General features: G+C 45.7%; 1 protein-coding gene across 12 annotated transcripts in view; it reads left to right on the top strand.

The window, feature by feature from the left end:
• The window catches only part of C8H1orf21 (chromosome 8 C1orf21 homolog), a 91,615-nt gene that overhangs the window by 47,899 nt on the left and 19,392 nt on the right, over positions 1-24,324 (top strand). For all 12 annotated transcript variants that reach the window (XM_068951889.1, XM_068951891.1, XM_068951890.1 and 9 more), the window contains one exon: positions 9,279-9,373. In XM_068951889.1, coding sequence (XP_068807990.1) covers positions 9,279-9,373 — 95 coding nt within the window. The remainder of the gene's footprint in view (positions 1-9,278; positions 9,374-24,324) is intronic.

Genomic DNA, 24,324 nt, shown 5'->3' with positions numbered 1-24,324 from the left:
TCTGCTATGTGGATCTCAGTATCATGGTAGGAAGGTTTTAGCCCTTCTTGTCTTGATGGTTGCATTATATTCCAGGGTTTTCTTTCTGGCTATTTCTCTTCTCTTTTTTTCTCTCTATTCCTGTGCTCTGTAAGGAAGAGGTTTACCGAAGTAAAGCCGATTCTTTAGTCTTTGCTTTTGCAGCTTGAGCGGTGCAAAGAGTTTTCTTTAGGGCAAGCTCACACTCTTTACTTGGTCCTGCAAAGCACCAGGTCTGTTTGTGGTGGCTGTTGTAGTAAGAGGTGGTTGCGATAAGGTATGCTGCGACAGTACCCGAAAACCTACCTGGTAATTTCGTGTGAACCGCAATATTTCCAGGGCACCATCCTTTCCTTTTCCTGCTGTCTGCTCCTTTAATATCTTCTTGCTTCTTGTTTCCTCTCTTGCTTTCATTTCTCAATTTGATTTTTTTAGTGGGCTAGATAATTGCATTTGTGGCGTGTCCTTCCTGCAGAGCACCATAGCTATAATCTCCTCCACCTGAGAAATGGCTTCCTTCAAACAACTTTGCATCTGGCTCAAAGCAACATGTTAATTAAACACAAAACAAAGCAAGAGATGGGGTATATATGAGTTATACAGTTTAATCGTGCAAAAAATCTGCATCGTTGAAAGGTAGTTATGAGCGTACAACTTCAGCACTGCTTCTTGCCTTTACTGTTGCACAAAAGTCTTTAATTATATGATCACATGGCTGTTTTTCCAATGCTGTCTTATGTATAGTGTTCCCTCAGATCTTAAACACAAATGGGTATTTCAGAGAGCCGGAGATTGGGTAATTAAAGGCTGTGCCATGCGAGAGAGATGTGACGTGCTTGTTTAATGGTAAGCGGTATAGGTGGTTGAATATTGAGATTGTACCTTATAAGAGTCTTTCCGAACTAATGAAATAACATCTGAGGTTATCGTTCTTTTTTTTCTCACGAGCTAGCTGCTTGCAGCACGTACCTAGTCTAAAAGGCATTTGCTGTCATTTTCTTCGTCGTACGCTCTGGTTTTGCTTAGTTGAAACGCCGAGCGTGCAGAAGATGCTGTAGTTGGCTAGTCCGATTCCTAAATGTTTTGTTTGGGGTGGGCAGGGGAAGAGGGAGGGGAAGGGGAAAGGAGAAGGGAAATGGTTGTGAAGGGAGGAGGGCGCTCCTGGAGCTTCCTGGAGCTGCTCAGAGATCCTGGAGAGCCGAGTCGGGCCGCCGTTCGCCGCTGCATTTTGTTGTTGGCTCTTCGTACGAGCTGAGCTTTTTTTTTTCTTTTTCTTTTTCTTCTTAAAAAGAAGTTACAGCAAGCTGATTTCTGGGGCATTTGTTGTGTTTCTTGTGGTTGGGAGCACCTCTGACCTTTCTATCAGGGAGCAGTCGTGAAGCAGAGCAGAAGGCATTTCCTTCGCTCATGGGTTTCAGGAGATCTTCGGATTTCCGATCCTCCCCCTGCCGCGCACACGCTTCTGCGAGGCCACATGTCCCCAGTGATTGTTTCCCAAGTACTTTTGGGTACTTGGGGTCTTCCACTCATCCATGTATACAGGTATACATTCTCCCAGCACCCCTCCAAAGTGAAGAAGCATATTTTATAACATGGGACCTGTAAAGAGAATTAACCCTGAGGAACACAGAAGAAGTCTGAGATGGAGTGGGAAAAGCCGTAGGTGACACCCTAAGCAGGGCACTGTCCTTTCCTCCCTTTCTGCAAACATGTGGGTGGGCGACGCGCCTTCACGCAAGGAAGTGAGCGTGCAAAACAGGGTGCGTTGTCTTCTGTTTCCTACCTAGAGTAAATATAGAGATTGCATATGGAAAAAGAAGTCTTTATGGAAAGAACAGTTCCCACAAAATGACTCTGATGAGGATAGCTGTGCCATTCATCTGCTCTCTCAGTTTGTGCCTCTAATATTTATAGTACTTGCAGTATACTGCAGTCCAAATATAGCGTAGCCTTAAGAGGTTTTTGCCCAAGAAGAAACCACATAGGGCTCATGACTTTCTTGATTCGGCCGCATGTGATCTGCACCCAGCAGTGCGTCTCTTCACGAGTAGTGCACCAAATTTGAGAATTAGCCCTGCGGAAACAAGGGAGCTAAATTATCACTTGATGACCATCTGTCATTTCATTAGATCAGGGAGGAGAAAAAAAAAAAAAAAGGCGGAAGACCTGAGATGTGTAAACCGAGGCGCTCGCTCAGCAGCAGCACCCCAGGCGCCGGAACAGTATGTTCTCTCCCCGCAGGCAGAAGTCAGACGGTGCCTTTTGCGGGAGAGGGACGGAGCTACCAAATGGATCAAAGCTGGCTGCAGCACTAGAACGCGCTGCCGGCAGTAATGAAAGATGGGTTAATATGGCAGTGGGAGTTTTCTTTGCTCTTATATCAGGAAAAATCAAGAAGCGGCCCATTAAAGTTAATGGAACCTCGCTCCTGTCAAACCTGTCAGCCCAGGAGGCACTTTGCTGCAAGCTGCCATGATGTGGGCCTGGAAAGGAATAGCCTGATAAAATAAGGGGAAATTTGCTAAAATTTCCCAGTTTAGTTTCAAGCAGACATCACCCTTGAGGGAGTTAATGTTCCATAAAGCCCTGGACATGAAGTGGGGATGTACTAGGAACTGCTGGATAGCTCAGAAAAGAGCTATTTCTGTCTCGCCCGGCTTTAGGTGCTGAAAAAAGAAACGCGGTTCAGCCGCTGCTGGAAGCTATAGTGCAGTTTCTCCGGAAGCAGAAGTTCCTGGGTGGCAGCGGCAACCTGGTCTGGAGTGGGGGAGCTTGGGAAGTGGAGGACCTCCAAAAGGTGCATTGCATCTAGATGATTTGGTTTAATTCGAGAGGGAAATGTAAGCATTTGCAGGGAGTGGACTGCAGTCCTCCTCACACAGCAGAATTTCTCCATGCTGGGGCTGCTTTTTTGTTAAACTGAATTTCTCAGACCTCTTTCTTTCCCCCAAAAGCCAAACCTAGCGGTCTCATCTATCCTGAGCATAAGTAGTGTTCAGTCTACCTCTTCTGGCCCATGTTGGAATTATCTAGGAAGGAGACAATACTTCAGGGTGATCTTTCCAGACCTACTGGAACCCTTTTTTTTAGTACACTTAGATTTTCAAACAGCTTTTCTATCAGATGATATATACCTTGTAGGCAAAATTTGTTTTGTTTGGCGTTCCTGTACTCTGTTTAATATCAGATGTTATCCGCTAACTCGGCTTCAGCAGTGACTGTATTTCAGATTTGATTAAGGTACGTGTAACTTCGTTTGGGAAATTTGAACAAGCATTTTCAGACATTCCTTTGGGAGAAATGGGTCTGCTTATTCCCTAAGCTATTTTTTCTCTTTAAGTATTTCATATTAGTAAAAACAGCATGATCACTGGATTGCAGAGTTGCCCAAGACTTGCCAGATCTGAGGACTGATCATAGGCAGAGAAGATGGGCTGCTCACCAGCTACTGGTTGCTCTCTGGTCACGTTTCACCATCGGCCCATCTTCTAGTTAAGTCAAAATTGAAATAGCCGTGTTGATAACTGCTTTCCCCAAGTGGATGAAGTTGAGTAGATAAACGACATATCGTCCATTGGGCAATATTTTGTTTGAGAAATGCTCATTTACAGGCTTTACACAACTTCTTTCTCTAACTCTTGATCATTTGATCTTTGACGCCGCTTCTGTCAGCGTCCTTGCAGTCGCTACCACGTGCACTAATAGGCGACTAGAGGTGGAAAGGGTCTGAAGAGCTCGTCTCATCCATCCTGTGCCCCAAAGCAGAGTGGCTTTTACCTGCGGTAGTCGAGGCGGACGAGTAGCCAAAGTCTTTAAAGGCCGTTAATTAGGGAAACTGTGCAACCACCCGAGCAAGCTAATTCTAATACTTTGCTGTCCGTGCCCCTAATGATTTTTGCTAGGCTGGATCTTTCTAGATTTAAGCCCAGAACAGCTCGTCCTGTCAGCTGTAGGTGCGTTTGCAGTGGCGTTGTAGATGATGGGTGGCGTGTTTTGGTTTTAGCATCAAAGTGACTCACCAGATGCTAAATATGTTTCAGCTAAGTTGCATCACATCTTTCATGATTCTTAAAAGATATTTTTAGGAAGAGCAATTTGATCTGTTATCTAAATATAGCGGCAACTTTCAAATCCTCGACGGAGGAGAGCCCACGAACCTTTGATCTGCCTGGTGACTCGAGTGCAGCAGTAGGAATAGTTTCTGCCCCAGGTAGAAATAAGAACAGTAGCGAGAAATTTGTTGTACCAATTAAGTTCATATTTTGCAGAGCAGACGTTCATATTATAACGAATGAAGGATGAAGCTTGGCACATCCTTCCAGGACAAAGGCAAGAGATCCTGCAGAAGAAATTTGGAGTGCAGAAAAATGAAGGTTTAGCCAGAAACTTTCTTCTTGGTAAAGGGCTAAAGTACCATATATCTCGTGTCTGGTGCTTGGTATGTCACTAAAAATAGCGAACAGAGGCTCACCCATCTTCCCTTTCGAATACAGCAGAGCCAAATCTGTCAGTCTTGAGACGTCTGAAATGGGAATGCACGTTAGCATAAATAACAGATAGCCCTCTTCTTTTTTAAGACTTGGTATTTAACAAAAGATTTCTGCAAAAGTCACGGCAAGCCCGGATTTATTTGATGGAGTTAAAAAGAAAAAAAAAGAGGAGGAGGACAGATTTCTATTTTTTTGGGTTTTTTTTGCTGTGCCCTCCCCCCCGCCCCCTAACTGAGCCAAAATATAATGTCATTACCGGTGTAGCTGTGGGAATGGCACTTACACAACTGTCTGCAAATCCTGAAGAAATCCTTTTCATAGGAACAACCACAGTTTTCATTCCCCCCCCCCCCACTAATAATTGTTTCAATTTTCTAAGTTGATGTGCCCATTTATTACTGAAATCGTTATTAATGAGTGCTCTTTTTCTTTGTCACATTTCCATGGTAACCGGGTGACATGTTTGAGCAGAGTTATCTGTTTCCAGAGGGAGATCTTCATTCATAAGATTTGCCTATTGAGACTTTTAGCTGTATGTTCAATTTAAAGCATCTTCCTCCCTTGCCCCTCCAGTGTCTTCTGGGCTAGAGGTGTTGCTGCTTTCTGGTTTATATCCTGCAATGGATTTCGTAGTAGGTATTATGCTTAACAATGTATCTAGCTGCCTTTTCTTTTTGTGTGTGTGGTCCAATTATATTATTTGTCTTGCCACTCAGTTGCATCAAAAGAGTATTTGCCGTGGCGGCCCTGAAAACCCGTTCTTCGTCCGTTTGAGTTGTCGCAACTCTTCTCTTTATATTTAACGCACCACGCTCTGAGTGATAGTATCCTAAGAGTAAAATTTTATCCAGACTTTGTTTTTATTTTTACAAGTGAGAGAAGCAGAAAGATCTTTTTTCACCTTTGGTTATCCTTTTTTGCTGTAAAACTCTGGGTGTGTGTAAAAAAAAAAAAAAAAAAAAAAGTATTACTGTTTACCAAGATAGAGCAAGATAAATATGCATAAAACTTTATGTAATTTTCTTTATCCTGAACTTCTTATAGTTGTAAAGGTCTTGCTGACTGTCAGATTTGATTAAGTAGGACCTAAGTTGTGCTTCATGAGTTCTCGGGGTCGATTTCTGATCAGTTGGACCAAAAGCCTCTCAAAATGATGTATTTACTTCGGTAGAAATCAAAAGGTGAATTTTACATCCCGTATTTCTTGAATTCCCGATGTACATATAGCTCTGTCCTCCCGGTAATTGCATGATGTAGCCCAAGGCCTAATTGTCAAGTATATGCTGCATTCAAATAATTGAAATAATGTTGTCGTCTCTGTGAAAAGCGAGGTGTTACGTGTCAGACTCGCATCTGTCCCCTTACACCAGCTCGCCCTGCTGCTTGGTGAAGCCGCGCAGGGGCCACCTTCTCCTCCTTGGCACCCTTTTGGTTGCCAGAAGGCTCATCGCGGTCAACCGTCTCGGCCAGCAAAACGCTACACGTTGACCCATTGCTTTCAGGAGATGTTCAGTGTTTCTCAGGGCAGGCCAATACTTGAAGAGATTTGTGACGGGCCCATAAAAATAAAGGGATTTACAGCGTTGCTGGAGTAGGCTCAATCCAGAAAAAAAGTGGAAGTTGAAGCTGAGTGCGAAGGGTAAAGGTGCCGTCAGTGAGGACTGGAAATACCGAAAGAAAAACTTCACTTTTCTCATCACCAGTCAGGAAGGCTGCAAGTATAAATGTCAGCGTTTTAACGCTGCGATTTGGATAGTTATTGCTATTTAAGCAGCTTAGTTCAGTTGCCGTTGACGGGTTAATTAGACGAGTTTCTTCTTCCCTCGGTGGGTTGGGTAGCTGTGAAAGTGGGATGCGTCCAGCTATCCTTTGCTTTATCTGGAAAGCTGCGGGGCTCCTAATCTGTCAGATAGTCCTCTTTTCTCTTTAATACTTTTGCTGACAGTATAATTACGTAGCTGATTTTTTCCCTTTCATAGGGGAATCATATCTATTTTTACCTGCCTCTAGCAAGTGACGGGAAAGTGATGCCAATATGTTGCATTTGTATGTATTATTTTAAGGAAAATATTTTGTCTGTGGTAGGAGATTATGAGAGCATATGAGTAATAGTATTACTTCAAACTCAGTATTGCAGTTACATGCCGTTAATCTCCGAGTGTGTGTGTAATAAAACAATCGCTCGTAGCTCAAATCCTCTTTTCTGCCCTCATTAGTTGAAGTGAGGGCGATGACTCACTTTTCACAGGCCGGTGCTGTGTCCGCCTGTCTGTCTGATGCTGGTGCGTGTCCTTCTCGCTCCAAACACGCGGGTTCAATGGGCTTGCTCGCTGTGTAGCGCTTCTGGCTATTAATCAGGTATTCAGGCACGGAGGTATGAGTGTTGGCCATGCCTTGGCCAGCGCTTAGCCAGAGTGTTGGTCTGCCTTTGCGGCAGAGCGTCAGCTTCAGATCTTGTCAAAATTGCGTTGCTTTTTGAGATACAGGTAGAGACTTCCCATGCACAACCACAGACTATATAATAGAGCCGTGACATGAATACCGAGTAAGTTTGCAAGACGCTTTCGATCAAAAGATTAATTTTACAGCCGTTTGCAGAAGCAAGCATCATCCACTTTGACCTCCTGAATGCTTTTAATGTGAAGTCTTCTGGTGAGAAGATGGATTTCTCTGAAATAAGACTGGCTAGTTGACGTGGTTCATTCAACTTCTCCCAAAAATATGATTAAAAAAAATTTTTTTTTGGAAGCTTTCTCGCTTCTGAATGTCTCAGGCAGGAATTGTGCAGGCATCTGCCCTTCTCTTGCGATTCCTGGGACGTGTAAGTAGTAATGCTACAGGAATTAAGAGCGTCGTCAAGATGACTATGTGGAAGCTGGGTACTGGGAAGCCTGTAGCCCAGATATCTGAACAGTGAGGCCTGTCAGGACTGCCACAGAAACCGTTAGAGAAGCAATACTGAGTTTCCAACAAAAACTTTCCTTCCTGTCCTACCTCCAAGCTATTAGACTGTATCAAACTCTTATGTATAAATCTGATTCTAACTGATTATCCTATTACCAAAAAAACCTCATTTTGTCAACGCCCTGGTCCGCTTGCCTCCGAGATGATGCCGCATCCCAGAGGTGGTTGTTGCCACCAGACATCAGGGCCTTGACACCTTGCTCCTGTTTTGGAAGACTGGGTTGATCGGTCCACTTTTCTTTTGGTTAACGTGGGCTGGCTGCAGGTTGTGCATACGTCCTTTGATTTTTTTTTCCATCTGTTTTCCCATTCAAATTCATAAATTTGCCACTGTGGGAATTTTTTGCCTTTCTGCCTGTGGGATTTCTTGCTAATCACAACGGAGATCATTGAAGGAGTGAAAAAACTGTAAGTTAGCTATTACAGTCAACCACATGTTTCTAATTCCCAGTTTTTATTGTCACTTCATGATTTCCTAAATTCCTTTTTTTTTTTTAAATAAATTCAGTGAGAGCTTATTCACAGTTACCAATCTAATAATATGGTTTTAAATTCTTCCATCACTGTCTTATTTTCAGTCTCCATTGTACCTATCCGAGATGCTATGTGATAAATTTCCAGTTTTACTTCAACTCTGTAATAACCTAAAAAATACACAGAAGTGGAACAAACGCAAAACCGTGTCGTACCTTAAAACAAAGCTGCTTTTTTACAGTTCATGTTATTTAACTTGTGCACTCTTTGGTTAACACTTTCCTGAAAACCAGTTTCTTTCTAAGCACTTTTTATTTTTTGCTTATGTATGTCTTGTTTATTTTTACGGTAAACTTAGGAAAACCCCTTTGTGTTTTGCTCTTGCCCTAGCAAGTGGGAGAAATTGATTGAAAAAACCCCAAAGCCGTTAGTCAAGCTTTGAGGGGGGCCGCTTAGGTAGCGCGCCTGCAGTAGTGACACCGGAGCTGGCCAATTTGGTACCAATTGGAAAAGCCCTTCTGCTTGGAAACATGTAGCAAGTAAATATTAGCCGTGACTCTTACTTTTCTTATTCCTTATTTTCCTACTGCATGTCTATGTGGGTAACGGTTGTTTACAGGCAAAATGATGTGGTTTTGGGAGGCGGAGGAGATGGTAAGCCTTTTTCTCTAGAAACGATTGTATGACTTTGCCCTGACGTACCTTTTCCTTTAGCCCCCATTAAAGCAGCGCAGGAAAAACTAAATGAGAAATGTAGTGGGTTTTGGTGGGTTTTTTTTTGTTCCCTCCGAATTTTAACTTGCGTGTTGCATTGCCTCTGTCAGTATTGCTTTTCAAAGGAGGTTTGCTCAAGGTGAGGAACGTGGCTAAGCAGACTCCCCTGTATAGGAGCTGCCGCTTGTTTGCCCACTAAAAACAAAAAAACCAGGGATGTTGCCAGGTACAAAGAACTTGGTTGTATTGCGATACATTATGCAGAAAATTGTGGGGTTGGTGGAGAGCTGTACTATGCTCCCGTATACCTGATATGGGTTATTTGTGATGCTGGGGCCATGCTGGAAGAGGTAGTGAAGGAACAGTTTCTAAACACCAGAACTGCAAATGCTTCCTCAACCTGCAGGCAGAGAAACTCCCTTGCTATAGGTCATGTTCAAGCATTTGAAACTATGTGCGTGTAATTTTTAACTGCTTTGCTCAATTAGGGCCTTTTCTAGTCAGCTGTTTTGGTTTTAGTTTGTTTTAGTTTTTTTTTTTTCCCCAGCTGCTGAACTACACTGGTTCAAACCTTTTTTTTTTTTCTTTTTTTTTTTCTTTTTTTTCCTCGGCACTCAGATGAGTATAGGATCAAACCAGTGGAAGAGGTCAAATACATGAAAAATGGGGGCGAAGATGATCAGAAAATAGCAGCCAGGAACCAAGAAAACTTGGTAAGGATCGAACTTATCGCTTATCTCGTGAAATAATCCGGGCTCGGCTTTTGCGATGAAATCTGCAGCGTGCAGCGCAGCAAGAGGACCCTCTCGACAATGGCACGAACCTATACGAAGCTCGCGTAGAAGGTGCAAAATCTTACATTTTCCTGCTTGTCTTTCTGCATTAGGGCTTCACCTGATGGAGCGCTTCCACCGAGGTAGTATTTCTGCTCAACCTCCCTTGCGGCTATAAATATACGCGGTTTGGAGCGCGTGTGTCTATGGTGCAAAGGAGTCCTCAGTAAAAGAGGAGCGTGCTGCCATTAAGAAGATGACCTACTTAAGTAGACATTACTTGCTCTGAGCTTCCGGGCTTTACATGTCTTAAAATTCGCAGGACAGGAAGTTCGGGGTGGAAGAAGTAATGTACTCGTAACCTTTTTGGGTGTGTTTTTCACCTGAGTGAGCACCTTGCCTGTCCGTACTCCCTCTTAAAGAGGAGCTCTCGGGTAGACTCTTACTACTAGAAATAAAGCTCATAGTCCTAGACGTAGCTGGGCGAGGCAGCTTAAAATCACAGCGGATTCACTTCTGACGTTTGCGGGAAGACTTTTCCGCTTTTCTGAAGCTGGAAGTAACACGGATTTTTGATTGGGCTTTGGACCAGCTTCATTTTTGGAGACATTTCAAAATTTTTAATAGGTGCGGGTGAAATTTCCCGTCTGGGTCTAAGGTGATCATTTCAGCTTTGCTCACTTAAGGGTTTTTCCCCCCCCTTGTATTATTCCCCCCACCTTGAGTAAGCCCACAGCGGGAAGAACATGAGCAAATCTCAGTGGAGCCGTAACCTTTAACACCAGCGAAGCATTTGCCTTTGCCGCAATTGGGAAGCTGTACAAAAATTCACCATTTTGGAATTTTTCTTTTGCTGGAGATGTATCAGACAGCAAGAAGTGAACACTAGGCCACTTGGGTACCTTTTCCCCCCGGTAGACGTAGATGCCAGAGCTTGCAGTACAAAACTACGTATGTATTTCTGTAGTAAATAATACTTCCCTTTCCTGGGTGCTGTCCTGACCTGGTTGTCCCAGTGGTGGTTGAACAACACGCAATATATTTCTCCTCTGTTTTCCAGACAGACAATTTGCCGCTTGCAGTTTTGCGCTGCTGATGCTCCCGCGGACGGCACAACCTTAGCTTGCAGCCGGATGTTGTGGGGTTTTTTCAGTGCCTAAGAAACATTGCTGAGAACATCACCTTTTCCAGCAGCATCTGCAGTGTGTCAGCATTATTGCCCATGTAAACACGTGGGTGGGTGGTTGTCGTTGGTTTTTTTTTCTTCTTCTTCTTTTTGTACTGTTTTGAAGAAGTGCGACTGCGAGAATTTTTGCTAGGTTTGGGAACGCCAGCGCTTTGCTGGCAAGCAACATACGGGAAATTGAGAGCGACCATCCGGTTTTGGTAAAAATAGGAAGAGCGTGTAGTATTTTAACCTGGCCTTTGACCGTATTTAAATTTGCAGAAGGTAAAATTCGCCTTGAGTGACAACCAGGAGGAGTTCGGAAAAGCTTGGGTCTGCTGAAGGTGACTGGAGCGCTGAAGTTGTATTGAAGACTGAATACAGACATTTTTACTGTGACTGGTAGCTGCTCTCTTGTAGCATTTCGGTGTTAGGCTGGTTACATTTAATAAGAGACATTTCTGCACAACAGCACTTGCTGTTTTATTATTGACGGGTCAGGTTTGCTGGCAGCAGCAGCGTTTTTGGAGAGTATAACTTAAAATGGAGGCGGAGAGTTAATATTGCTCCCCTGTCTGTAACGTGCATGGGGAGAGGAAAAAGGCAGTAGCACGCGAAAGCCTTTCGTCGGAGAGATGGTGTATTCTTTAAAACGATAAGCATCTCGTACGCCCGAAAGGCTTTGCTTTGCTTTTCCTCGTCTGACTGTAAGGAGATTACATCTTCAGTAGACGAACGCAGCTTTTTAAGCCCAGGAGGTGTCCAATCCTCATCATTCCTGGCTTTTTGAGGGGTTGCGCTGTTGGAGCTCTCCGTCGCAAACGTATTCAGCTCACTGCTGACGAGGTGGGCTAAAGCCACGCACCGCTCCGGCTTTCGTTTGCTTAACGTGTCGCAAGTTGGCAAGCGCTTATATAATCTCATCAGACATTTCCAGGCAACGGAAACTTTAGCAACAAGAAAAGGCAGCGCGAAATCCCCCCGCTCTCTTCCCTCCTGCGTCTTAAGCCCAAATTCCTCTGTCGCTCGAGGGTTGCTAGCTCCCAGGCGTGTAGCGTTAATGTCATTAATAGTCGTTGGTCATTCCCCCCCCCCCACCCCGGGAGCTGTTTCTGAATGGGCTCGCGTATCCCCTAACGCTTCTTAACTTCACTTATCTTACTGAGGTATCGCCTCCGTTTTCAGTCCCCTCGCAGGTGTGTCTAACAGCTGTCACTCTTCTTTGGAATAGAAGAAAAATTTGAAGTCTCATTCAAAAGCTCTGCTCAAGTGAACGTACAGCCGCTGGCCCTGTGACTGAGCTTCTTTGCCGGGGTATCTTCTTTTCCCCTGGTGCCATGCTATTTCTGAGGCAAGAAGACACCGATGAGCAGGGCAGCAGAAGGTGGCGGTGACCAGGCAGCTTGCAGCTTCCTGCCGTGGCCCTGTGGTCAGCGGCCCAGGGTTTTCTTCCGAGTATCCCTTCCGATTTTTCAGAAGAAAAGGGGCAGTGCTCTTTGCTCGAAGAGCGAGCTGGCAGCGGAGCGGCCGCGAGCCTGGGCATCCCCGGGGCAGCCCAGGTTGTCGGGGGCTGAAGATCTCCTGTGGGCCCGAGGCGCGAGGCTTAGGCAGGGCCGCGGATCGGAGCGAGGCTGCCTTTGCGAAGCTGAGAGGCTCCTGCGGCGTATTGACAGCTAGAACTGCTGCCCTAGGGCTACGTGCCAGGTGAAGGAGAGGATGCTCCACGTGAAGAAATGTCCTGGCAGAATCAAAGGCCGCGCTGAATCGACACGTAGGCTCTTGACAGAGCAGCTAAAAGAGGAGGGGGAGAGGGAAAATAAAAAAAAATTTAAAAAAAGGGAAAAATCAAAAGCCAAGCTTGTTTGCGAACGTAGCGAGAGAGTTTGCTTGACGCCAGGGTGTTAAAACTCAGCCTGTCCTCCCCCCGCTCCCCCTCGAGCGGCTCCCCAAAAGCTGGTGGCAAGGTGACTTCGGCACCAGCTGGGATGCATCTTACCTGCCTTTCATGTCTTCCCCCCCCCCCTTTTTTTTTTTTTTTTTGCAGGGGGAGAGTGAGCTTTTTTTATTCAGGCCTGCAGGCTGTTTAAGGGTTTTATGGCGGCTGTAATCCAAAATGCAGAGTCTCACCAACGTCGGGTTGCTCCTCAGCGGCTCCCGGGGAGGGGTGGGCTTCACCCGGGAGCACCAGCTGGCAGCGGCTGCTCCGCCTGTGGCGCGTACCTGGTTTCAGCGCTGCAGACGCGAAAAATGATGAAGATCAGGGTGTAGTCATGTCTTTATCAGAAAGGGCTTAGTCTTTGAAACTATCTGCTCCAAGCAGGTGTGACTGGAATAAGTAACACGTTTTACCATTCCTAAAGCCGCGTTAATTTTTTGTTTAGGAAGGACTCATTGTTTAGCTCTACGACATGGCAAGTAAAACCGTAACAGGTTATTTAAGATCCCTAACAGGGCTAATTTCATTGTCCTCATTTCCACACTCTTTGGGGGCGTTCACGGCTTTCCGTTGTAGAACTTTATTATGGAAAAAGGTAAAACAGAAGCGCGTGTTGCAGTCCCGCGTTTCCAAGCGCGATGAGCTGTATCCTTTCCTTGGAAGCAGTCTGTAATAGCACCGATTCCTCTGCAAGGGGGAAAAAAAAAAAATCCAATAGCTAAAGCAACGCTTTTCATTTTAGCTGGTTAGCTCACTATTTATTGCGGTTCGGTGCTTGGGTGTTTTTGGAGTTTTTACTAAGAGAGATCTTTACCCGATCTGTATTGCCGCACCGGGTGCTTACTGGGATTTTTCTGCTTCGTTATCCAGACCGTCAAAACAATTGGGCGTAATCCTTGTTTTTTTTCTGGAAGCTCGCGGATGGATTTGGGCGTCAGAGCTCGAGACCGAATTCCTGGCGGGGCGGGAAGACAATTGCCTCCCTACCTGGTTTCCCCTCTCTCTCGCTCCGCCTTAAGAAGAACAACAGTGGTTTGGTTTCTTTTCCCCGATAAGTACAAATTTCCACTCCGGTTACCCGCGAGAGGGATTGTTGTCAGCCGTTACTTCCTTGGCTGCGTGTCAGGCTTCGCCGACCGGCCTCAATTCACGGGTGAGCCCCTACTCAGCGTCGCAGCCCCGCGGCCTCCGTCGCCCTCTGCGCCCCGCCGGTTTTCCTTTTCGGCAGAGCTGTGTTAGAAGCAGCGGGCAGTAGCATCGGATGGAGGACGTGTGTAAAAACTGAAAGCCCAGTAGCAAGTGAGAACTCTGCGGCCAGGTTGCCCCGATCTAGATGCCGTGTGAGAGACAGAAACCGGCTGCTGCTCGCTGCGGTTAGAGATGTTGGGGCTACGTGTGTGGCGTTTTCCTTTCTCAGTCTGCCAAGTCCTGCAAGCGTCCCCGCGATTGAGTCCGTTTCCGGTGTAAGGCCTCAGAGTTTGTGGTTCTGAAATAACTCTGCGCTGCCCGTGGCGGTGTTACGGGAGGAAGTAATCACAGCGTTGCAATTTCCATAAGCCAGGATCTTGAATAATTTTATTCCAAACAAATGCATTTGGAGCTGAGGCAGAAGTACAAGGGAAGGGTGTTGCCAGAGTCTGGTTGATTTTAAACATCGTGTGATGCTGCGCCGTATTGCCTGTTTTATTTGAAGTTTGCAGTGATGTTCTGGAAAGAAGGGTTTCTGCTAATGAACTCACTACCGTCATGGGTCATTGCACATTATATTGAGATCCAGGTAACCGATTGCATTAGGTATTAATATTCTTTTCCTTGCCAATGCCTTGACAAGCATTTTTTGATGGGAAAAGCGTTAGTTTTTTGTCTAGCATCTAACTTAAGAGATAGTACTTCATTTCTGAGGATCTAGAAAATGCATGCGTACTATTAATAGATATTTTGGCCAAGTCAGGAAAATAACGTAAAAACTTTAGGTTTATGATCCAGACCCGTTGCTTTAAACTAGTCTTTGTTTCGGTCTTCGCCCTCCCTTGAGTAGCAAACCTGCGTATGTCGTTCTAGTGACAGGTAGCATGGTCCATTTTTTTAGGGTCTTGAAGGATGGAAAGTTTAAAGGAAGAAATGGTGTTTTTTTCTAAGCATCCATATTAAAATCACAGTGTCCAGAAGCAACATGGAGTTACAGGCTTGCTAGTGTTTGTTAGGGAAAAATGAGTACCGGTTGAGTGCGATTTGCTCTTACTGGGTCAAGTTTTCATCTCCAGTTAAGTATCTGGGGTCCACGTAACCGTGTTTTCCTAGCGTTTGCGAGCTGGGTGCTTTACAGTCCCGTGGTCCCGCTGCCGTGGGAAGCTCGCGCGCGTCCGCGCCGGGCTTTGGAAAGGGGCAGGGTTTCAGGAGCAGCTTTGTGACGAATTCTTCCCAAAGCGGGGAGCCGTTCCCGTTGTTTGGGGGCAGCCGGTTGCTCTCTCTGCAGGTCGTGCTTCCCCCCCCCGCCCCGCCGCTGTGCGTGTGGGTTCCTGCTGAGCAATTTTTCTTTCCTCTCTGGGAAAGCTGCTGCTTTTGAGGAGGAAAAAGGACAAAGAGCTGTTTGTGAAACAGAGGAATTAGCTTCGTTGACCGGATCGCTGGCACTAATGAACAGTACTGCAGGGGATGCTAACACCCTTTCCCCCCCTCTTCCCCCCCGCCCTTTTCTTTTTTTTTGTCTTTTATTTTTTGTTTAAATCCTCAGACAATATAAACTGCGTAGCTCCGCTCAGCGTCCCCTGAAGGATGCACAGCCGGACACGGACGGGAGATTAGCTCTGCAAGGAAAGTCCTTGTCCATAGAAATAGCCGACCTAGGAACTGAATTGCGCAGCTCCGTCGCGGTCGCTCTGTGGCTGAAACGCGTCAGACGGCCTCAGGCCGCCGCACGCAGGATTTCTGAAATGTCAGCGCTGGAAGCCGTGGTTGCACGTCACCCCGGCGCTAACAGATGGGAACGCGGCGCTAATTTGGAGTCAGTAAGAATAAATTCTCGTCGGCAGGCCCGATTAAGACAGCGAGAGGAGGAGCCCTTCCCTCGAAACGACGCTTGCGATGTCTTAATTCGGGTCCTGATTCGGTCTGGCGCAGATAACCCGGCGTACTGGCTAGTGCCTGTTTGTTTTGTAGATACAGCTTTTTGACGCTGATCGTCAGGAGGAGGTGCAGACCCGTAGACTGGCCCCCGCCACCACTCTCTGGGCTCTTTGCGTGAACCAGCCTCAACTCCAGTGGCACCAGCACTTGAAAATGAGTCAGCTGACCGAAACGTGCAGTTTATATGTAATGTTTGATATTTAAAAACGTAGAGAAAATTGTATCTTTAAAGTGGTTTCTGGTGGATAGGAGTTCGGGTTGTTCTTCACGTTCTCGTTGTATTATGCTGGCTTCACGCAGGTTCGAAGATGATATTTAAAAGCAAGGAATGACCGTTATGAAAGGATGAGTTTGCTCGTTTCCTTTAGGAAAGGGATTGCTTATAATCTCTGCTGAGATTGATGACAGCTAGTTTTATTTGAAACACAGCAAAGCAGATGACACTTGACAGCTCTCTAGTGCGTAGTAGACCTCAAAACCATGTTACGTATCTCTCTCGGATGGGATTTTAATGCATCTTCTTGAGTGACAGACGAGAGCTGGGGCATCTTCTCTGGCCAGCGGAGCTGCTACTGGAAGCGCGGTCCGGAGCGCCAAGGAGGAACCTGCAGGAGCTGCTGCTGAAAGCGAGGAGAAGATACGGGACTGTCCTAGGAAGACGTTGGAGGGGTAAAGAAGGGTAAATGGCGAAGGAGGAGGGGCAAAAAGCGAAAGGTGGGCAAAAGAGGGGAAAAAGAAACTTCACCTTTTTTTTTTTTTAGGTAAACAATCCCAATCTTTTTCAATATCCATATGGGACTTTCTGCACCACCCCCAAAAAAATTTTAAGCTCTTTCTGCTTATTTAGTTAAGACAAATACAAAAAAACGCTTTGAGAAGCGCCTGCGGTCCCGCGGGTGTCATTGGCAAGCTCCAGCTCCTCTCCCCAAACCTTTCTATTTTGGCTATCCCCCTCGAGTTGAATTTACTGACGGCTCAGCCGTCCCTGAGGATAAAACGCAGAGCGTCTCTCTTCATCTGCGTGACATGTGCTGAAACCCGGGGCTGGAAGGGGCTCAGCCTGAGTTTTTCCACTATAATTAGGTTTTCAGCTTCAGTTGTTCTTCCTGGCTTTTGTGGGAAACTGAGATCAGCTGTCTCTTTTTGGGGGTTTTTTTTTGCTCTTCAGGCTGCTGCTGCCAGTGCCTAGACAGATGAAAGACTTAAACGTGGGTGCTGGGGGGAATTTCTACGTTTCAGCGAGCCGAAAGGATGGCACTCTATGGCAGAGGAGAAGATTGGTTTGGGGAAAAGGGAAATCGATACAAAATGATAAGCTTTGAGGGTTGTGGGTTTTCTTATTTAAAAAAAAAAAATCTTGGGGGGGGGGGGGGGAAACTTTGATGAGAGATTGATGCTTGCAAAGCCGAGCACTGTGGATTACGAAAATGCTGGGTGGCTAATTCAGGCCCTTGCGTGCGTGGAGGATGATACAGGCTGGAGCTGCGCGTAGATAGGTCATAAAATAAACCTCCGTCCGACGTGAGCACTTTTTAATGTAAAGTACTTATTTGCACAGGTAGCAAAGTAATGCTAAACTAAGCTAATATCCCGTTTACTGGTGTTAAACTGTGCGTTTCTTGCTGCTGCAAGAAAAATTACTTACATCCGTTGAATTGCAGCTCTTACAATATTCCTCTTTGCATCTCCCACGCTTGATCCGTGGTAAGTGTGCTCAGTGCGGGATTCGTCTCGCAATTTTATCTCATATGTGATCTCTCCGTGGGATCGCATCAAAGCCGGGCTGCTTTGCATAAGTAAACAAACTGCCTAACAGTCTGTGCATGGGAACACAAAACCAGGGCTTTTTTAATCCTGTAATAATATTGTATTTGTGTGTGTATGTATGCATGTATTTAAATATAAAACGCAGTTTGTTTTGCAGCAGTCAGGAATCGGAGTCGGCCGCTCTGCGAGCAAACAGAGCAGAAAGAGCCCAGCAGCTTAGGCGCTAAGACTTTTCCCAAAGAATTTCATCCCGTTTTAACTTGATTTTCCTCTCTTCCTCCCCCCCCCCCTTTTTTTTTTTTTTGCTTTTGGAAGCAAACAGGAATTTTTTTTTAATTTTTTTTTCCCCAAGCTGATGCAGTGGCGCGATACTAGGCAGCGGGGCGGTCGTGGCGGGAGGCGGCGCAGCTCACCCGCCGGGGCCGGCCGCCTTCCAAGGCGCCCGCTAGCCGCAGCCTACGGGTGCGCGCTGCTAAGAACAGCCCTGGTGCTTCGATTAAAAAAAAAAAAAAAGAAAAAGGAAAAACAGATTTGGGAAAACGCATCGTCTTCTCTGAGCGGTCATCCTGGCGGTCAAGTGGTGGAGTTTGAAGGGGGATTTGGGTGGGGTTTTTTTTGTTGTTTTTTTTTTGGCGCCTCACCTGATTTTGTCCATTGATTAGCTTAGGTCTGAAACAGGCTCTTGCTAATTCGGAGAAATATGTTGAGGCTTAATGGTGTGAGTCAGCGCCTTGCCAGAAATTGGTCATGGGATACAGAGGATACAGATTGTCGGTTCCCGAGTGTCTCGTTGCAGCGATTTCAGAAACATGAGCAACGTCTCAGCTAACGTTAATTAGACTCATAACGCTTGCTGAGATGATCTAAGGATTAATTATAAAAGTTTCGCAGCGCTGGAGCATGCTCCTTTAACTAAAGTTTGGCGTGGTTGCATTTTACGATGATCGTGAAAGAGTTTTCTCCTGCTTTAAAAAATCCCTAAATATACCTTTCTATCCTTATATGTAAATAAGCACATTTATGAATTTATCTAAACAAATCCGACGGTTCAATGGGGAAAAACACATAAAAGGCCCTGTACTACCGGCTCGCTGAGCGGACTTGCATCTTGCTCGCGGGCTTGGCTGTGGTTTAGAAGCGGTTCTTCCGGCTGCTCTCGATCTGTCACTTCAATAAAACACACCATGGATTATTCTCCTGTTTGCGTTTTAAAAAATAAGTGACCTTACAGCGGGCCCTTTTGTGCTCTTCCTTTTACCTCCCTGTCTACGCGCTCAAGCCCACGTGGCCTCACGGGGGTGTGGAAGGCTCGATTTGGCTTGATTGCGTGCAACCGCGACAGCCTGGGTTAAGTGACATAGCCAGTGTCTTCTCTGTCCTCTGTGCCCCTTATTTTCCTAGGGGTCCCTTTGGTAGCTCGTCTGAGCCGCACAATTAACAGGGACTCACAATTTAATGGCAGAACGATCCCTTTTAGGGCTCCGGGCAGAGGTTTGGAAAACGTGGCCAAGTTTCCGTGGCTTTCTCTTTTTCCCTTCACAAGCTGTCTTCTCTTACGGTTAAATCCCATAGCTAAATGTTAATTTTTATACCTTACTCCTGTGAGTGCTTTAAAGCGGAGGAGATTCACATCTAGCTCCTGTGGCTGCGGCGCGGGAAGGGTTTTTTTTTGCGTCGTGTTAGCCTGTCCTCGAGCTCGGGTAACATAATAGCAAATTGTTGGGTTTTTTTTTTGCTTGTTACAAATTTAGACTTGGACTCTTATCATACGTGAATGGTTTTAAAAATCTGGCGTTACGGCTCTCGCTGGTTTTACAGGCTGTGTTTTTGAGTCCTGGATTGCGTATGTTCACGATTACCGCGCGCGCGAAAGGTGTTTTGCACTGGGTTTATGACAGTGGCCTCGGCCATAAAGCTGCGTCAACGCACGGAAATAAAAGCAGCGCAAACGTGAAGCGCTAAAACGGTAATGAGGTCATTTGTAGCGTTTCGGGTTATGAGCTGCAGAGGGGTCCGCGAGGCAGCTTTCCACTTGAACCCTTTTGGGAGATGGTACTTTGGCATCGTTCGCCCTCAAGTCTTCCCTCTCCCTCAACGTTCGGCCTCGTCGCCAGCGAGGCAAAATGTATGAGGTCTGCTTCGAGTTTACAGAGGCCGACAGATTAATTTGGGAAGACGGATGACAGGCGTGCAGCAGGGCCACGGTCTGAGCCCTATAAAAGTGATGTATGGCTGGTGCAACACGATAAAAACTTGTATCGAGGGAGCGGCTTAATTAACTCTTCCTGATTGAAGTAGTGCAGGATGCGAGTTTAATAGCCCGTCTTCAAAAGCAGACTGTGAGTTCCCTTATTACTTTGGTGCATCTCGCTGGCAAATTGCGAGCTGCCAACGCTTCTCCTTGATTAATTGTGTGTAGAGGAACTTAACGCTGGGGTGGGAGATACCGAATAATGGTTCTGCTCTCGCTTCAAGCTCGTTACATAAGGCCAAGCAAGGAGTTGCCTGGAACAAAGTCGTGGGATAGGGGCTGGCTGAAAGGTCCGAGAGGGGTCCGGAAAGGCCAGGCGCGCCGGGCTGTGAGGTGAGGGCTTGGAGCAACCCTTCCCGCCTCCCTACCTAACCTTGTGGCAATTGAAATTCGTTATCTCTGTCCTAATCGCTGTGGATGTGAAGAGCAGTTTAGAGCAGCTTTGCTTTGGAAGAGCATCATGTCTCGCTGCGGTCATCCCGGAGGTTGTGCGGCTCTACTTGATGCAATGTTTTCCCAGCGGCCGTGTTTTCTGATGTTCTTAGTCATTTGGGGGGATTCTCCAAGACCTCGTCGGTGAGCGCAGCTGAAGAAGTTCACGTAATCTGCAGCCTCTTGCACCGTTTGCATATGCCAGTATGCTGCTTGCCCTCTTTGCAACAGCGTGGTAGTGATGGCTCACGTCCAGCTCACTTCTCGATCCTTTTCTGCAGAATTACTCCTTAAGCTGATGTTTCCATTTTGTATGTATCCAGTTGATTATTCCTGCCTTGATGTAATACCTGGCACTGGAATAGTCTCCTGTGTTTTTTGGTACATATCTCTAAGCTGTCAGGGTAACTTTGAATTCTGCAAAACACTCGAGTCCTTCCTGGCTTGGTGCTCTCTGTGGTTTAGGGAAGCAGTCATAGTCTGTAATACATCATTTTTCATCATTCCAGGTCACTCATGGAAATCCAGCCCCAGGACAGATACCGGCAAAATCCTACTCAGTACATCCGTCCCTTTTGACCATGTGCCATTATAAACTCGCCTGAATATGGCTTTGCAGCCAGCTCTGCACTTAGCTGAGAGTGCTTTCATCTCGTAGGTCTTGGAAAACAGCCTTGCTTTTCCGAACTTGTTTATGAAAATGTCAAGTGAGATGGCGACCAAAGCCTTGCAAAAAGTCAAGGCGTATGACGTGGCAGGTCTTAGTGAGGTTCACTGTGACCAATGTAACTGGCCTTCAGGATTTGCATAAATATGAGCTTTCTTAATATAGATTTCAAATACTCTTAGTTTGTACATTTTTGTCCTGTAAAGGGTTTCCCTGAAAATATTAGTACTGCGGAAAAGAAGTTTGCTTTAAAGTAGAGGTTTAGATTGGGAAGCGTCATTGAGAGCCAAAGGATGAATTTGGGGAGCCAACTCTATTGCTACAGCACAAAGGAGCTGTGAGGGCCTTGGTGATACAGCTCTTCGGTAAGAGCCAGCGTGCAGTCCTCAGTGCCTTTTCCCACTGTAAGCAGGTAAAGGTGCTTTGAATGGGTGAGCATCACCCCTGCTCGAACGTAAGGTGGGTAAAAGCCACGGTCTTTCAGCAGGTATCCTAGCTCGGACTGGCTATCTGCTCACCCGTGGCTACTCCCAAGTGTCTGATGACTAATCAGTGTCGGATGACACTGGAAAAAGCAATACATGTAATCCCGGGTAAAACTGCGTGGTTCTGTAAAGGGGAACGCTGCTGCCGTGGTGGCCGATTACTGGAAATGATTGCCTCATCCTGGCTGATGGAATTACTCGTTCCATCCTGAATAATATCCAGCAGTTGTGTGGCTGGATCTTGCAGACGAGTATAATGCCCAGGGACTTAGGAATCGAAGTGAAATGTATTTGTCAAACTGCAGCCCTGTGGCCTTAAGATCACTCAAATTCATTTCTCCTGATGCGTTCCACCAATTTTAAGTAAGTCCTTTTTTTTTTTTATCGTCCTTTGCACTTTACTTTTTCCTGGCTCTGCAAGTCCAGCGTCTTACTTTTTGGAAACTGAGCTGTGATATGACAAATATTTCTGGCCAGTATTTCTAGCTCTGGCAGGGTATGAAGAATTCTTGGCTGGCTTTTACAGTAGGCCGACAGCTTAGACCAAATATAACAAGAGGCAGAGTACAGCATGTAGAATATAATCATGTTATTTGTTGTTATGTTATTTTTCTCGTCTCGAAATTATTCACAGCATTTTGGAGTTTGTGCTAGATGGGACGTCATTCAAAATGTTTTTATCAATAGTTAGATGTTAAATAATTTAAAACAAAATAAAAGATCTTTTTGTCATTTAGCAAGTTAATTGCACCGTGAGATTTACTTTGATAATTCTTTTGGGAAGCCCACTGTATAACGTGTTTGGGAGGTAGAATTATTCCTGATGTTTATGGTTTCTCTTCTGGATACTTCTCTGCAGCCATGTCAATGGGCACGATTTATGATCATGCAAGGAAAAAAGTTGCTTAAATGAAAATGTATAGCCCTACCAAGAGGTAAATACCTTTCTGTATTGAAAAACATTTTCTGAACATGCATTATTAACTATTATTAATGTTGGCCAGAGTTTCTGAGCAGCCATGGGCATTTGCTCTTCTATAGGCCGTACCAAAAGTTGCCGTTGCTGGCCAGCTCGCCGCAAGTAGGCTAAGATTACTTGAAAGTGATTTTAAGCTTCAGGAATTTGGCACAGAGGATCCAGCCACGGCAATACCAAGGCATCGTATATACATAGCAACAGAAAGGCTTTAATGGTCCTCGAACGTTCACAGGACCGTGCCGTGCTATCACCTGCTTTATTTATAGCTTGGAGTTTAAGATGACGTCGATGCCCGTGTCTCGTTTGGAAGAAACGGCGAGGAAGAACTCGCTTGTTTTTGCTCGTTTCACGCAGTTGACATGTTGTTTAAGTGAGGTTTAAACATCACCAAATGTGCCTCTTGGGCTTCCCCATTGGTGACCATGCCTTTCTCCCGCAAGGGTTATTTTATTATGTGATCTGTACGCAGCTCTGGCGTCTTGCTGGTCTCCGTGTTGTTCCTGTGACTGTCCTGCCATCTGCCCCTTCGCTGCGTGCCTTATCCAGCCATTTTAAATACAGTATACGATGGTACCGCAAAAAATCCTTAATAGTTACGGCCACTTTGAACTCTTAAGTTGTTTGTTGCTGTCGTGGCATTTAATAGCTGCAAAATTAGCCTGCGGTGAGGGTGGTGGTCTTCTGGAAGGACCACGTGGACCACGATTCAGGAGAGCATTGAGGCATATAGGCTGTTGATTTCAGTGGGATTTAGGTGCCTTCCTGAGATTAAGCAAGCCCTTAAGCGCTTTACAGATCCCAAGGCAAAGTGTTATTTAAGTTTACATCAGAAGAACTATTAACAATGATTTTAAGCACCTAATTGTTTAGGTAGGTGCTTCATCATGTGCTGTAGCCTCACGCGGGGTGGGAGGCTGCGCTTTTTGTGACCAGCCAGGGAATGAGAGGATTTTTGCCTTATTTCAAGGGAACGATGGTGTTTTTTCTCAGTTCGAGACCTACTGTCTGCAGCGGTGCAACACACGGTTCATGTATTTGTTTGCTCCAAAAAGTGCTTTTGCTGCCCTGCAGGTTGAGAAGTCTTGCGTAAGTGTTATCAGATTTGGCTGCTGAGCACAAAGCTTGGAAAGAACAGTGTTTTCAATTTTCTGTGCGAGTTATAAAGTCTGTTTGTTGATGTTCGTGCCAGGATTGATAAACCCGCTTTAAGGTGAAAGGCGCTACTTGCTGGGTCTTGAATTATCGGCTCTAGTCTGTTCTCAGCTGTTTACAAAATGGGACTTCCTAGAGAAAGGCCAAAAAAGGATGCATGTCACAGGTCTGTGTGGATATAGTCCCTGCTACCAGTTTTTCAGAAGTTATAAGCTCCTAGAACAGAACAAAAAAACCCAACATGGTCTTTGCTCGAACATACTTTGCTCTGTAGGATTTTCAGAGTGCCTCGATAACCCGGTCTCCACTGATCTTCCTTTTGCATGAGCAAGTCAGAAATACCCTTCACAGGCTTACCAATTGCGATCACAAAAGAGATTTTATTTATTACTGTTCTTCAGCAGCAGTCAAGGAAAGTACTGGCTAACACTGTAGTGAAAAGGCAGCGGGATTACGGAGCGTGGGCTTCAGTGACTTTAATAAAATCTAATTTTGCTATTAGGGTCGTTATGTGGCAGACGGCATGAAGTCAAGCTCTCATTATCACGTTAAGATTAAACAGTGAATTTTAAGTGCAAGGAAGTAATTGAATGGTTAACAGTGCAACACTGCTGTTAAAAATGAGACAGTATTTTCATCCTAAACTCTTGTTTTCTCCTCGTTGCGAGTACGTTCCTGTGAACGTGCATAGGCGTGTGCTTCTGACTCCGGCAGAAAGCTTTCGTGCTTGGCAGTACTGCAGCTGCTGGTAATCATAGGCAAGTCCTTCCTTTTTTGAACATCCCTGTGGTGGGAAGAAACCTAGTAAATTTTTGAGGGTTTTTGCATATCTTTGCAGCCACGTGGCTTTGTGTCGCGTGAAAATCGAGGGTGCGTTAAAACTTGGCATCTGCAAACGGCTGAAAACAAACTGTTACTCACTCGAAGGTGG

Source organism: Struthio camelus, chromosome 8 (assembly GCF_040807025.1).
Source record: "Struthio camelus isolate bStrCam1 chromosome 8, bStrCam1.hap1, whole genome shotgun sequence".
Classification (NCBI taxonomy): Eukaryota; Metazoa; Chordata; class Aves; order Struthioniformes; family Struthionidae; genus Struthio; species Struthio camelus.
Note: the sequence above shows the minus strand (reverse complement) of the source record. Positions and strands in the feature narration are given on the sequence as shown.